General features: G+C 42.8%; 1 protein-coding gene across 1 annotated transcript in view; it reads right to left on the reverse strand.

The window, feature by feature from the left end:
* Arp5 (Actin-related protein 5) overlaps positions 1–15,605 on the reverse strand; it is a 47,545-nt gene that overhangs the window by 25,037 nt on the left and 6,903 nt on the right. Inside the window, exons 7-12 of the mRNA XM_070521018.1 lie at positions 14,105–14,221; positions 5,766–5,867; positions 5,593–5,673; positions 4,259–4,389; positions 2,705–2,795; positions 238–298 (exon numbers count right to left, since the gene is read on the reverse strand). Of these exons, the coding sequence (XP_070377119.1) occupies positions 238–298; positions 2,705–2,795; positions 4,259–4,389; positions 5,593–5,673; positions 5,766–5,867; positions 14,105–14,221 (583 nt within the window). The remainder of the gene's footprint in view (positions 1–237; positions 299–2,704; positions 2,796–4,258; positions 4,390–5,592; positions 5,674–5,765; positions 5,868–14,104; positions 14,222–15,605) is intronic.

The raw sequence follows: 15,605 nt of genomic DNA on the forward strand, positions 1-15,605 counted from the left end.
TTTTGCAAATTCCCCTTTTCAATTGGGCCCTTGAGGGACCATTTAGCCTTCTAAGAGCGCCCAACACTTCATTCCCTGAAAAGATAAAATGAATTACTCAGACAGCTCTACCTTCAGCCCCTGTCTGTGATGTTTGTGACAGCAAAGTACCTAGTTCTAGAAAAGTAAACCTGTACACGCTACACCATGCACCACACCATACAGTTTACCTAAAAGGTATAGACTTTCCTATATTACCAGCATTGTGTGCTCGCTCCAGAAACCTTTGCTGCTGCAGCATCTTCTTTTCTTTTAGCTCCTGCAAACAGCAGAGCACAAAACATTACCAAAAATGTGCCAAGACTGTCATACAGAATACACTCTTTCCTGTGTAGAGTTCACTGCTTTGTAAAAAGCATTGCACAGATGTGACTAAATGATTAAAACAGCTGAACCCTGGCTCAAGAAACAATGCAGCTAATGTAGCTAACGCACATGAATAAATGTCACCGTTTCGCCCGACAGGCGAAGCATTGATTGCGATAGAATATTATTAGACAGCTACACGAAGTAACCTTAGTTGTTTTATCAGCTGCATAAGCTGCTGTAAACATTCGCTTACTAACTAAATTAACAAGCACGTTGTCACGCACACACAGGCAAACACAAACACATATAACAGCGAGTGTCCTGTCAGAGTGTTCAAACACAATTAATGAAAAAGACTTGGTCACAACTAAATAGCAACATTCTACCAGTTACCAATACAGTGAACTTTCACTTTGACCGTGACAGAACTTCATGAATTGGTTGGTTTAGCAGATTAAATTTTTAAAAGTGGGAGAAACTTCCAAGCTTTTCATCATTCACCAAATTATTTTTGTCACCATTTCTCTTTTACACTAAATAAATCCTTGAGGGAGCCTGATACCAGAGTCAAAGACAGGCTTATATACTAAGTTCCTTTTAGGCATGTGCCTTGTGTACATAGAGAGCCTTCTGTGGCATTCAGTATGAATGCCGCAACTAGACATGATATTTGTGCACCAAGTTGTGCATGCTGAGCTTAACTGTGTGAACATTTTTGTTTGCGAGAACATTTTAACATTTTTCTACATCACCAAAAAAGAAAAAAAAAAAGAACGAGCAGGTGTTCGTACATTCTATCCTGATGTTTGTTCACCCTGCCCAACAATGCAATTAGAAAAACATATGATTCTATGTTCCAATCAGTAACCTCTTTATGCGATTTGCATGACTTTGTTTGCATTATCCACTGTGTAATTTTATTTTAACCATTAATGTTATGCCACTGCTGTATGACAGTGCCCTGTATTCTCGATATTGTTTTTATTGTGCTTTTTTACTTTTATATTTTTTCATTTTTGTGATGTGCATAAAATATGTCCAACATGGTGTGCTGTCGCATAGGCCTATAGACTAGGCTGTAAAATAACATTCTATTCTATTCTATTGATTCGACTTTCAGCTGTGCTCGAGCACACACATCAAGTTTCTCAAGATCCACATGGCCTCTTGCTGCTGTCAATCACACAGGACATCAGGCTCCCCTGTCAACATTTACAAATTATAATGATACACTGTCACTGTTGTCATGAGAATGGGTCAAAGGTAAGCACTTGCCACAAGAGATAGAAGCTTCTGAATGGCATTAGTGCCTCTAGGTGCCTTTGAGCTGACAAGTAAATATCATCATCAGCAGCCCATTTTACGTCCACTGCAGGACAAAGGCCTCTCCCTGCGATCTCCAATTACCTCTGTCCTGCGCCAACTAATTCCAACTAGCGCCTGTGAATTTCCCAATTTCATCGCCCCACCTACTCTTCTGCCGTCCTCGACTGCAGTTCCCTTTTCTTGGCACCCATTCTATAACCCTAATAGTCCACCGGTTATCTAACCTACGCATTACATGACCTGTCCAGCTCCATTCTTTTCTCTTAATGTCAATTAGAACATCGGTTATCAACGTTTGCTATCTGATCCACACCACTCTCTTCCCGTCTATTAACGAGATGTGTCTTTTTGACCATTTCTTTATTCTAGTTGCAGTAGAAACGCATGACAGTGCGAAAACACACCAGCATCTGTGAAAACTGATGCTGGTGTGATACCAGTGGGCATGATTACATTTAGAACCATGCATCATGTCTTTGGCACTATGCTATTACTAAACCTGAAATATATTTTGCTGGTTATGAGAGGTGATCAGAAAGGCAATGCTTTATTTGGCTGTTGCTCTTAGTTTGAAGAAGCATGTGTATATTCCTGCTTATAGCTTCAGAGACAATATATGGTTATGTTTATGTCAAATGCAAAATTTCTACTCCTAAATGTTAAAGTGCATCAGTGTGGCTGCTGGCTATAATAGAAACAAAGTAAATGTTGATAAATTCAACAGCAGGCTTTGGCATTCTATGCCAAATAGTAGTAGAATGCGATAAAGGAAAGAGGCATTTAGCTGAGGGGGGGTATTCTATAAGAGTCCACCTTGTGGACTGTCCATTTCGACCGCTGCTGATTGGCTGGGGCCGCTCGTCTCCTCCTCCCTCGTACAGCTGCATCCAATCAGCAGCGGCAGAAATGGACAGTCCACTAGGTGGACTCTTACAGAATACCCCCCCCCCCCCCCCAGCTAAATGCCTCTTTCCTCCTCTTTCCCTTAATAAAAAGAAAGAAAACTGAATACCACTCAAAATGTCCTCACCTCCCTTCTCTTCCTAACAGCTGATATCCAAGCATCAGGTTCCGTGAAGAAACGAGGGTCCACATCTGAACAAGATCGTTTTAATGCACTCTCCTGTAATACATACACACAAAATTATTCAAAAATGGCACGCTTACATTATAATTACAGCGAACTTCAAGTTTAGGCATGTTAAAAAGAAAAGTGGTGCTTTCCAATAAAAGAGAAACCCAATAAACAGTTATTTAAGGAAAGGAGCCGGCAGTAACAAATGAAATGCATGCCTGTGCACATAAGCAAAAAAGCTCAAGTGCTTTGCAGCCTAACCATTCAGAGTGCAGTTGAGTACTTTCTGCACAAGAGTGTTGGGCTACGAACTGAATCACTCCTGGCTGCATGCTTCACTCTTCAAGCATTTCAGCTTTTTTACAATATCCACATTTAAACAAATTTGGTGGGCAGGTGCAAGTTATAATAGTCTTTAGCAACATGATGATGATAGTTGCCATCACGTGCCAGCAACAGCCAGCAATTATTCACAGTACATATGTGCCTCTAAAACCAGTGCCAAGGTCTTTCTTGAGAATAAGGCAAAACTGGCCAAGCGTCACATCTTTAGAACACTGCCCTAAATGAAGTTTTCAGTCATAATGTTCAGTCAAAAATAGGGTCATGTGTTCCCCTAAAATAATCTTACGCATTGCCAAGCTTTGACAACTTTGATCTAACAAGAAAATGAAAATTAGGAGCCATCACCTTTCATCACTGGTGCCGACACAGCTGCACCAACGTTATACAGCCAACTATCATGCGCCAAGATTTAAAAATATGCAAATGACCCGTAGCTGGACAGAACCAAGGTAATGTTGTTTGTCGCTTGGAGATACTCAGATTAATTTTTGCATTCCACCTAATTACATAATTAGTCTTAATTAACTAATCACCTTCTCAAGTATTATAATTAGATGATAAGTGTCAATGAGAAAATTGTAGAGCAACATGAAAAACTTCCATTACAGCCTTATGCTGCTCTATGAATGCTACATAAAAGTATTTTTCCAAGTGTGAAAGAAGCCTGCGAATACACATAAAATTCATGCACAACTGGCCACTCGAAGCACTTCGTGTGTATTTGCAGGCTTCTTTCACATTTGGAAAAACACATTTATGTAGCATGTATTGAGCAATGGAAAGCTGTATCGGGAGTTTACCATGCTGCTCTACAATTTCTTTATTGACACTTTACATCTAATTATAATATTTGAGTTTATTTATTAATGAAGACTAATTATGTAATTAGGCAGAATGCAAAAATAATCTTAGTATCACCAAGCGACGGCAAACTAGATTACCTTGGTTCTGTCCAGCTACCTGGCATTTGCATATTTTTAAATATTGGTGCAAGATAGCTGGGACACCCTGTATAGCCAGGATTGGCCACTGAGTGCAATAGACGAGATGAGAGATACTACAATGGCTTCCTTTCCAATTATGCCATTGCTCGCACAGTCTAAGCAGAAAATAACTTAAAGTGCCTAACAAATAAATTTTTTTTAAAGGCAGAATAAGAGACTTTCCGTGAGATCGGGCTCTGTATTGTTTCCACTGGCAAGTGAATTCTTCACTTGCTGGACTTGTCGCCGTAACTCGTTGATTACCAAGCTAAGCTCTTCAATGCTGGAAAATCCCAACTCTTGTAATGTCCTCTGCAAAGGTAAACATCATAAATGAGTTCTAGGTGCCAGAAAGCATAACTAAAATAATACTAATTACTTGTTGGGTGCCTTTTTGGGAGTTAGGTGACAACTTTTTAACCCTTTGACGGTCAATGACGTAAATATACGGCGCCGCGAACAAGTCCGAAAATGGTCGATGCCGTATATTTACGGCGCCGTCTGTACGTTTAAAAAGTGCGCCAATTTTCTAACTTTTTGTTAGCTATCATGTGCTGCCACTATGTGGGGATAACGGCAATTTTTTTCGTGCGCCTACCTTTCTCGGTTTTCCTTGCATGGTTTGTTTCAGCGCTAGTTTGCTCCCGCGCGTCTATACACTACCACTCGCGCATTGGCGCGGGCGGGCGGCCGTTTGAATTTTGTTTCACGGGCGGTTTGGGCTTTTTGCGCTTGCGAAACTGATGGCTATCTCGTTCCTAATCGCTCAAAGGGTGACCGCTTGTGTCTCGCTCATTTAGTGCTCACAGGGGTGCGCAAAGGAAGGATGCCGCCGTGCATGCGTTTCCGTTTCCTTTCTTTTTTTTAAGACTGGCAAAAACTAATTGCCCTAGCTGGTTGGCGATAAGATAAAGATCAGTGGAAGTTTGTCACACATGTTGCTTTTTTTGATGGGCACACAACCAGTTTTCTTGAGTGCGTGCACCTACGCAGTTCGATTACGCTATGGACGTATGTATTAGTGTAAGAGCAGGAACATTTGAAGCTTGCGAAATATTCTTGTTCGCGGATTTTCAAAGCCTTGAACGATTTGGATAAAAATGCATAAATTTTTTCATTCTGATAAGTGTATTTCCTTTTTTATTGTTGTTATTCATGAATGAAGAGTGCATATATACCAACGCAAAAGATTTTTTTCTCACTTTACGGTCACCCTAGAAAAATTACGGTAAATTTTTTTGAAATAAGTCCCTAAAAAGAATCGGAATCTGCAATAAAAAAATCGACCCTGGGCGGTCGCATATGGCGAAAAAAAATGAACCCTCAGAGGGTTCATGCTCACAAAAAAGTTACTTTTTCTTTTTCACTGAAATTCACAAATATGCAGCATTTCACAATGTTCATGCCTTGACACTTGGCATGCAACACTGCATGGCCTGATAGTGCAGCTCTGGCAGCACTGTCATGTCCCATAAATCTCTGTTGCTAACATCATACTTCTGTTAGACTTCTGACCTGAAAGGTTGCCTCATCTTCAAATTCCAACAGCTCCTGAATACTAATCAGCTGCTGCAGCTTTTCTTCGTCATCTGCAAGCTGCAATGAAACAAAGAATAAACAAAGTACAGAAAGTGTCAGTCACATGGCCAATAACCCTTGTTCTTTTATAGCACATCATTAACACTGACCGTGTCTTGTTTCTTCTTGGCTATGGACTCCTGTACTCTCTTTACAATGTTGAAGCAGATATCCATCTTCCCAACTCCAGAGCCAATAACACCACTGGAAGTCTGGAAAAGAGTTCACACAACGACACTTTTTCATTCACACAGGCAAGGTGCAGTCAAGAGCATACAGACTGTTGACCTAAGCTTCGCCTAAATACAAGAGAAGAAAAAGTTGCGGGAGGAATGTATGAGTAAGGGATGTGATTCTTCTAAATATATGTTGGTATGTGTGTTGTTTGTGTTTGCTGCTGTGGCAGTCGCTGGATGGCATTATGACGCAGAAGGATTCATTGCCACTAGTCGTTGATACTTTCTTCAGTGAATGACTGTAGAGTGATTTAGAAGGGTGATGGTTTGGGCTAGTTGGTAGAGTGCGGGACGTTGAGAACAGTGTGCAAATGTAAAATTCTGCGCGAAGCTCGGCAAGACAGCCACACAATGTATGAGCTTCACTGTGATACTTACGGCAACGAGACATTATCATAGGAGCAAGTGTTCATGTGGCATAAGAGGTTCGTCATGAGTAAAATGATGGTGAAGGACAACAGAAGGCACGGGTACCCTTCAACCTCACCGAATAAACACAACATGGCTCGTAACAGGGAAATCGTACAGCAAAATGCACTGTTACAGTGCACATGCTATCAGGTGCTCTCAACCAGTCTTGCAAACATTACAGAAGAAAGTAGCCGATTACAATTACTTCTTTCAAAAAGTAACTGATTAGAGTTACTAAGTACTGTCCCATGAAGGTACCTGATCAGCTACTATAAAATAATTGATTACTTAATATTACCTCTCTCCCTTCCATTAACATTGCACAAGTACATTAAATGGTACGAGCTGGCCTGGCTCTTTCAATGCATCCATTGTAGCCCTTCAAACATTGTTTATCTTCACTAAGAGCGTGCTCTTCAAAAATTTTTTTCAATAATCTTCCCTTGAAGGGCTGTGTTGTATGAACACCTTGCTCACAAGACTGTGGTTACTCAATGCCATGACGATCGCATCTAAGTCCTCTATGAAGCATAGCACTTCATTGTTGCTGGGGCTAGGGGGATATGCTCCCGAAAGCGCCAGTGAAAAACTGAGAAACTGTCTATGGGTAATTCCCTGGCACCAACCTAAGTGACCTTAGCTATCCAGCTATAAGAGCGCCATTTTAGTTTGTCAACTAACATTTGATGAACCTTTTCCAAGCACCCTTCATTTAGTTGCCATTTAGACATAAGTGAGTAATTGTTATGGATGCCAGCAAACATTCACATTCTTTGAAAAGGTGGCCAAGTCTATAATGTAATTTAATATACAGCTGGATTTTATTCAGCCCTAAAAATACTATTTGTGTGTTAAACGAAAAGAAAGGGGGTTAACTGAGGGGCCCAATTTGTATTAGTCATAGCATAAGAAGCCAACAAACACTGATACCAAGGACAACATAGGGGAAATTATTTGTACTTAATAAATGAAATAAAGAAACGATAAATTACTGGAAATGAAAGTGGATGAAAAAACAACTTGCCACAGGTGGGGAACGATCCCATAACCTTCGTAACGCATCCCACTAATTCACACTGAAATCCGCACCGCCATCGATAATTCGAACTCCGTGCCATCATTGATGGGGAGAGTGCTAGTGTGCAGGAGCACGTTGACGATGGTGGCGTCACCGTGCAGGGTTGTTCTTTCCATCTGCGGCCCTTTGTTTACGCCTGACTGGAGAGAGATGTTTGCGCCTGGCCAGACATGGCCAATACCTCTGCTGCAGGTCAGTTCTCTCCCTCTCTCAAGACATTCAAGATAAAAACGTGAATGCAGCGCTGCATTTTTTTTTTAAATGTTAGATCTTTGAGGCTATGCTCTTTTCTTATGAGGTGTTCTGCCGAGAAGCGGCACCAGGTAATGTCTAAAACATGGTGGCCGTGATGTTTATCAGCACTCGCAGTACTGAAAAGCATAGCCTTTAAAATTCGTGGTTATTACTCAAAGGAAAGCATTGCTGGGATACTTGTTGGGTGCCACCTATACGTATAGTGGAACTCAGCAGCTTGCAGCCGGTGTTGGCCGGTGCAGCTACAAAAGTATAACCGAGACCAACGTCGCAGCAGGTTGTGGCGTGTCTCGCGAGTGCATTTTAGAGCATAGCTCTTGTTCCTGCGGCGAGCGGCGGTGGCGCAAAGGCACGTTTATAGTCCCGACATCTTCGGCGCATGTTGCTTGCGGCCAGTCATGCTACACCGCCTGCACTGCACCAGCCAAAATGCTGTCCCCTCTAGACTTTGATGCGAGCACCGTCGGCTGCTCTCTTCGGAGCATGCGCAGAACGATCCCCCACCCGCGTCCTGCTTTGAACGGCTGTCTGCAACCGTCAGGGAAGAGGCATGAGCACTTTTTTTCTCCACTCCATGCATTGTAGGTCGGTGCAGACCGCGCGACGAACATGCGGATGGAGCAAAAGCCATCTCAACGTCGGGCATGTCAGACCACGTTGGTCACGTCCAGTTACGTTGGCTGAGCCAGCATGTGCCCTGGAGCACTCATGCTACATCGGACTGCATACATGCCTTAACCAAGTGATTTTTTGCTCAGAGTTTCGTTAGTTCAAATTCGTATAATTCAAGTTTTCGTAGCATCCTTGCACAATTCAAATTACCGAGCTTTTACTGTGTTCCATCAAAAATTAAAGAATAGAAACTTATACAAAATTAGACGAGCTGAGCTCATCCACACGGTTTTGTACCACTCCGACCGAAGAGAAGCTAGGCTCGTCTACACTGAAACAAGCGCTTGTGCACTGTCGCAGTCTAGCTACCCCGATAAATCTTTTTAGTTCTTTCTGGCTTCAGAAGATGGTGCAGTAAAAAAAAGAAAGAATGCACTCAAAGCTTGCATTTTGGTTGAGAAATGTTCTGATGCTGGCAACTGGCATGTAGAAGAGGCATCCCACTTTTTGCTTACACGTGCTACAATGGCTCCACTCCGGAAAAAAGAAAAAAAAAATGTTTGCAGATGTTTTGTCGAACTCGGACAGTGAAGAAGTTCGTTTTTCGTCCGAAAGCGGCAGCGACGATACTGAGCAACATATTTTCTCTGTGTTGTCGGATTTGGATGACAACAGCATCTCAACGCGTCGGAAATGGACGCTGATAGATGTCAAGAACCCCCCACCGGCACCTGCAAGGTTTGTTTTCATGGCCGCACCTGGCATAATGGTACATGTGACAGAGGACGGGAACTGTGCGTGGTATTTTGAATTCTTTCGAACGAATTAACTAATGCATTTTCTTCTCCGCAAAACCAAGCGCTACATGTACCTGGTGCGAGGAATGCGGAGTCGCAGTCTGCACCCTTTCGTGCTTTGAAATGTACCACACCAAGTGGATAATATAGGGATCTGACATCCCTTGCCACAAGTGTGCGCTTCGGCTGTCACAGTATTGTTCTGAATTTCCAAAGAGACATTTTTTTGCAACAAGCTCTACAGAAAGTCAAAGAATCTCCACTGTGCAGTGCAGTGAAGCCAACCCTCACTCCATACTTAAAAAGATATTTTGCACATACCTTACAAATAAAGTACTTTAGAGGATATTTTTTGGTTCTTTCAAGATAGGTAGAATTATTTAGGCAAATAAAAAAAATTGATATTTTTGTATTATTTTTGGCCGAACAACTTGGTAGGGAAAGGGTTAAAGGCACCTTTACCAGGACTGGCCATTTTAAGCTGACAAGTGCAGTGCAGTCAATGCATGCTCACTATTATGTCTTCTAAGAATTACATCGCGAGGCGCTGTGGAAAGTGCCGAAATTTCGAACTAAATGCCATATATCAGCAAGTGCACCTATGTACACGTATATGCTGCGACGTCGCTCATAGTTACCCGGGACACTTCAAGAATTATTCAGGGCTGCATCTGTTATTTGTGTAATCTGTCGCTTTAATAGATGAATTAAAGTTTAGAAAAATCATAAAACAATACTGAATGTCTGGGTGTTTTTGTTTTACTTCACAATGCAGCAAGAGAGATGTACTTCTGTTCCGTCTGCTTGTTCCCCCGTCTTTCAGTAGTGCGCGCTGAGAGCGGAACTATGACATTTTCCACCGTGTTCCAACGCGCAATCATGCTCTGTAATCTGCTTGCGTCTGCCTCAGTATTTGTGCAGCACTGACTTATATCGCCAGTCAGGTGTTCTCGTGCACAGAACGCAAAACGAGACAATGCAAGAGCTCACGTGCACAACTGTCAGCAGAAGTGTGCGCACAGCAAAGAATGTGAAGAAAAAAAAAGAGAAAGAAAGGTTGGGCGCATGACGTATATGTCACGCCATCCTCCAGCTCTGGTATGGGAGAATGCAGGGAAGAAATTTTGCTCGCGCAGGCAGGACGGGGCAAGTGGAGAGAGTGTCCTTGTTGACAGTGGCCCTTGCCTCCTGAAGTCATGGGTTCCCAGCACTGAAATATTTGTCTCGGCTATTGATAAACTAATTTGAAAAATTCTTGCGGTAGGACACTCCCAAGAGGGCATGTAACAACTTCCAGCATGTAATCAAAATATGCTATGCGGCCTGGTGAGAGGTCCTTTAACTGCCAGAATGAAGGCCTCTCCCAGTGATCTCCAATTAACCCAGTACTGCACCAACAGGCCCTTATGCACAAAATTTTTAAATTTCGTCACACCACCTAGTTGTCCGCTGTCCTTGACTGCATCTCCCTTTACTTGGCACACATTCTGTAACTCTAATAAACCTCCCTTTATTTACCCTACACATTACATGAGCTGCCCAACTCCATTACTTCCTCATAATGCCAACTAGAATATTAGCTACTGTACTTACTCGCATAATTTGCGCATTTTTTTATTTTTTTTGCAATTATAGAGCTCTGAAAAGGGGGTGCGCGAATTATGCGAAGATTTTGTGAACACATTCGAAATAACGTGCAATATCTAGTAATGTGCATGGTATGTACATTAAAAAGAAAATAAATAATAGCGCAAACGAAGGGTACTTGTTTATTTAACAGAATTAGCACGTACTTTAACCAGCCAGATCCGGTCATGCATGATCTAGTCAGAATTACTGGTCGAGAGGTCCGACTGGGAATCCATTCGTGATCTTCCGCATGAAGATCACGAACGGCGGTAGTTTTCGGCCATCAGCTGTCACGGCAAGCAAAACCGTGCATTGTTGCTTTTCACAGCTGGTTGTCTTTATAGGAAAGGACGAGAAGCCTTTCTCGCTCAATGCTGCATTAGGTGGCATATCAAAGGTCAACAGTGTTTCATCTGCGCTCCCAATCTGGGACATGTCGACGTTTCCAGTTTTGCGTAGCCCAATAAAAAAACGGTGAAACAGAACAACTTTCTCCTCGCAATCATGCGGCAACCACTGGCAGAGGCTCGTTCTCCATCCGAGAGACAGCTGATGGCGTCTCTGAAGCGCGTCACCCACCCTCTTCTTGCCTTGAATGTCGCAGCAGAGACCCCTTTCTCCTGCGCTATCTTTCTTGCCTCGAACTGCAGCTCTTGCACAACACGGCGACACCGGAGGACCTAAGCTCTCGCACATATTTGAAAAGGTCTTCTTCAACGGCAGGAAACTTTCCTTGCTTCAGTCTTTGGAATGCTCTCCTTCCAGGTCCTGTATCTACAAGCGAACTCTTCTGCTTTCTCCAGTACCAAATGTGACTCGCATTCATGCTGAAGTGCTTGGCAGCAGCACAGTTCCCATTTTCTTCTGCAAACTCTAAAACAGTGAGCTCGAATTTCGCCGTATAGTTATTGTAGCCCATCGCAAGTGAACATCGAAAATGCGACTGGCTCATGGCGAAACCTAAACTTCCAAAATCAACCAAAGATGCGCTGCAGCGCGGATGCAGAGAACGAGAGGCAACGAGGGGAAAAGTTGGCGTGGCTGGACCTTACATATCTCCGATGCAGAAAATAGTCCGTGCCCTTTCACATGCATGCGTTCTCATGGCAGGAGAGAAAGGGAGATAGAGGGAGGCAAACGCTCGAACAGTTCCGACAACCCGTCAATGGTTCGTGTGTTCAGGTACAGTCCGCCGTAGTTCGCGGGCTTCCGGAGAAAAGAATGAAGTCCTCGGAAGAAGGGACTTTGCACTCACAGCCCGCCTTGTGTATGACTGCGCTCGCCTGCGCGGGATGGGGAGCACAAAATATTCGAGTACATTTTAAAAATTTTTTTTAAAGCTGGCTAATTATTCGGGGTGCGCAAATTATGCGGGTAAATACGGTATGTCTGTTTGCTCTCTAATTCACACCACTGTCTTCCTGTCTCCTTTTTCCTGTTTCTTTGTTACTGCGTATTGTTTTGCATCCTACTGCAACATGACATTATGCCTAACATTTTTCATTCTATCCCTCATTATGCAGTCCTTAAAGAGTCCCTGAAACGATTTGGACAAATTTTGCGGACGCATAGGGTACAGCTACAATAAAACATAAGCACCGCAATTTAAGTGGAGCATCTCATATTAAGAAAGCTATGGACGATTACAAGTTACCCTCCTCCCTAGCCATGCTTTTTCTCCTCAACTCATTCGCCAAGTGATCGGGGCTAAGCTCCTCCTTCACTGGCTCCGTGTCATGATATGACATCATGTCGTCTACTACCGGTTGTCTTCGAGCCAGTGCCTAAAGCCTCTCCAACCTCTCTGCTAGCCATCTGTCCGTTGATTCCCCGCGAGAGCTATCCAAGCACCGTACATTGCAAGCGTTCTGTCGCAGCAATAACTGCAGGCAACTAGACATTTTGGACGGATGGGTGGAGGGGTAAAGTGAAGCCCTACCAGACTACTACCACTGTGATGAGGAGGCTTTAGCATAAACGTGAGCAGCCTGCACAGTGCAGCCACCTGGTAGTGCAAAGCTTAACCATCCAAACACAGAGCTACTATTGCTGTAAGCAAGTGTGAAACGTTTTAAACATCTAAAAAGACATGTTCATGATTAAGCTTCTGATGAAAATTTACACCAGCAGCAAACTAGAATACACTTGGTTATTGCTATACAGTAAAACCTCGTTAATTCGGATTTCATGGGACCGAAAATGTCCGAATTAACCGAATATCGAATTATCGAGGGTATCAAGAAAACAATAAGCAAATGCATTCTATGTCAACATGCTTTTATTTACTGAATTTCTCGGCAAAACCTGTTTCTATTTTGCACGAAAGCAGTGCGAAAGCTACAATCCTCATCTCGTGACTGATTAGCACTCACAGCAGCGAAGGCTTCGCGACTTCCTTCACAGCGTGGCCACAGCGCGCATCTTCATCTGAGACACTCTGCACTACCTCGTGCACATCCCGATTATTTTTTCGCAGTGTCGCCAGGTCGCCGACCATCGCAATGTAGATGGTGCTCCTCATCCTCGACACCTTTGCACTGAGTAAAAATAAAACTACCATTTGCCGCAACCGTTGCAAACAAAACCGCGACCACTGTTGACACTATCGTGCATGGAGACCTTGCGGTTCTGAAGGCGCCTAGGTCACGCCGATTTCACGGCCTAGGCCAATCTAGACCAATCACATGACACAGAACCGAATGTCAGCTTTTGTACTAGGCCGTGCCGATATCGTGGCCTAGGCCAATCTAGGCCAATCGCGTGAGGCAAAATCGAACATCAGCATTTCAAACGTGTGAAAGATAGCAGCCCTGGGTAGCCAATCAGATAGGTCACCTAACTGACATCAACTGGGCTAAGCAAGTAAATTGGGAGGGGCCGCCTGAAAACTTGGGGAAGCAGCGCCGCTGCGATCGGCAGCAATGTACACTTATAAAACCTTATAATAAATTACATGCTTTACACAGAGTGCTTAAATGCATCACTTAATGATCAGAAGTACCTACCTTAACAACTCAGTATGTTTGTACAAAATCATCAAAAATAATTTCAGGATCCCTTTAACTTCTTTTTAAGTTTAAGTTTCTGCAGCATATGTAAGTACCAGTAAAATGCAATGGTTTTACACTTTTCGTTTTCAGGATGACTTGGTAATGCCTGCTGTACGTGGCTCCAACCCATTTTTATCCTTCTGTAAATTTATGACCATTCATGATGGACATAAATAGGATGATGAAGAGCTAAATGCGAGTAATACTATAGAAACCAACCGCTGTGAGACACATTTCCACCCCATCCAGTTAAGAAGGAAGTGTCACTCCCCCTTTCACACATCTATGAGCATCAGTACTCCTTTAAATGCAAACAATTCCAGCATTATTTTTTTTTTGATAAAGAAAATACAGAAAGTAGATATAAACAAATGTTCTCACCATGTTGTATGGAAGCTGAACTTGTCGACAGTGCTCATCAAAGTAGTCAATGTCTGCCCACTTTTCCAGTTCGTCAATGTAATTCTCTGCGACGTAACAGTGCTGATGAACCAGATGCTGCAAGTAACATATTTTTTTTTCTTTTTCCAGCAACTGTCAAGGAATTATTTCGGGTTTTACAAGCAATAACAGTTACAAGATGAAAAAGAAAGAGTCCCAGTATGGTTCAGTATACTCGTGATTGTGGCACTGGCTTACACTGCTAATCAGGTGTTCTCATGCAGAATGCGCAAAATCGTCCACTGTGTGAAACGAGACAAACACAACAGCCTGCGCTTGAGACTGCCATGGGAAGTGTGCCACCCAGCAAAAATGCGAGAGAGAGAGAAAAAAAAGAAGGCGAGGCACGTGACATATTCATCAAGCAATCCCCTGGTTCCAGTGTGGGAGAAGACTAGGAAGAAATTTTACTTGCGGAGGCTAGAAGAGGCAACTGGAGAGAGTGTCTATGTTGGCGGTGATGCATGCCTCCTGAAATCATGGGTTCCTGGCACTTCAAATATTTCAATCTCTGCTATTATTGAACTAATTTGAAATATTATTTTGGTAGAACACTCATTAGACAGCACATAACTTCCAGCATGTAACCAACATTTGCTATGTGGCCTGGTGCAGGGCCCTTTAAGTGTTTTATTACTCGGACCAAAAGTGACTATTTTCATTTTTATGGCTTATTTTCAAGCTTCACTCCATCGAAAACCCTTCTAAAGCTTTTTCAACCGATTTGGTTCATGTTTTACGAGTGAAAATAATAATAATAATAATAATAATAATAATAATAATAATAATAATAACAACAACAACAACAACAACAACAATAATAATCAGCCTGGTTACACCCACTGCAGGGCAAAGGCCTCTCCCATACTTCTCCAACAACCCCGGTCATGTACTAATTGTGGCCATGTCGTCCCTGCAAACTTCTTAATCTCATCCGCCCAACTAACTTTCTCCCGCCCCCTGCTATGCTTCCCTTCCCTTGGAATCCAGTCCGTAACCCTTAATGACCATCAGTTATCTTCCCTCCTCATTACATGTCCTGCCCTAGCCCATTTCTTTTTCTTGATTTCAACTAAGATGTCATTAAGTCGCGCTTGTTTCCTCACCCAATCTGCTCTTTTCTTATCCCTTAACGTTACACCCATCATTCTTCTTTCCATAGCTCGTTGCGTCATCCTCAATTTAAGTAGAACCCTTTTTGTAAGTTTCCAGGTTTCTGCCCTGTAGGTGAGTACGGGTAAGACACAGCTATTATACACTTTTCTCTTGAGGGATAATGGCAACCTGCTGTTCATGAGCTGAGAATGCCTCCCAAGTGCACCCCAGCCCCAGTGAAAATGCTCCACCGCTACCGGACCAAGTCAAGGTCGTCTTCACTTTCCGTATCATTACCTTCGGTAAGAATACTATTATCATTCACTTCACACGAATAACAAAACTC

Source organism: Dermacentor albipictus, chromosome 1, assembly GCF_038994185.2.
Source record: "Dermacentor albipictus isolate Rhodes 1998 colony chromosome 1, USDA_Dalb.pri_finalv2, whole genome shotgun sequence".
Taxonomy (NCBI): domain Eukaryota; kingdom Metazoa; phylum Arthropoda; class Arachnida; order Ixodida; family Ixodidae; genus Dermacentor; species Dermacentor albipictus.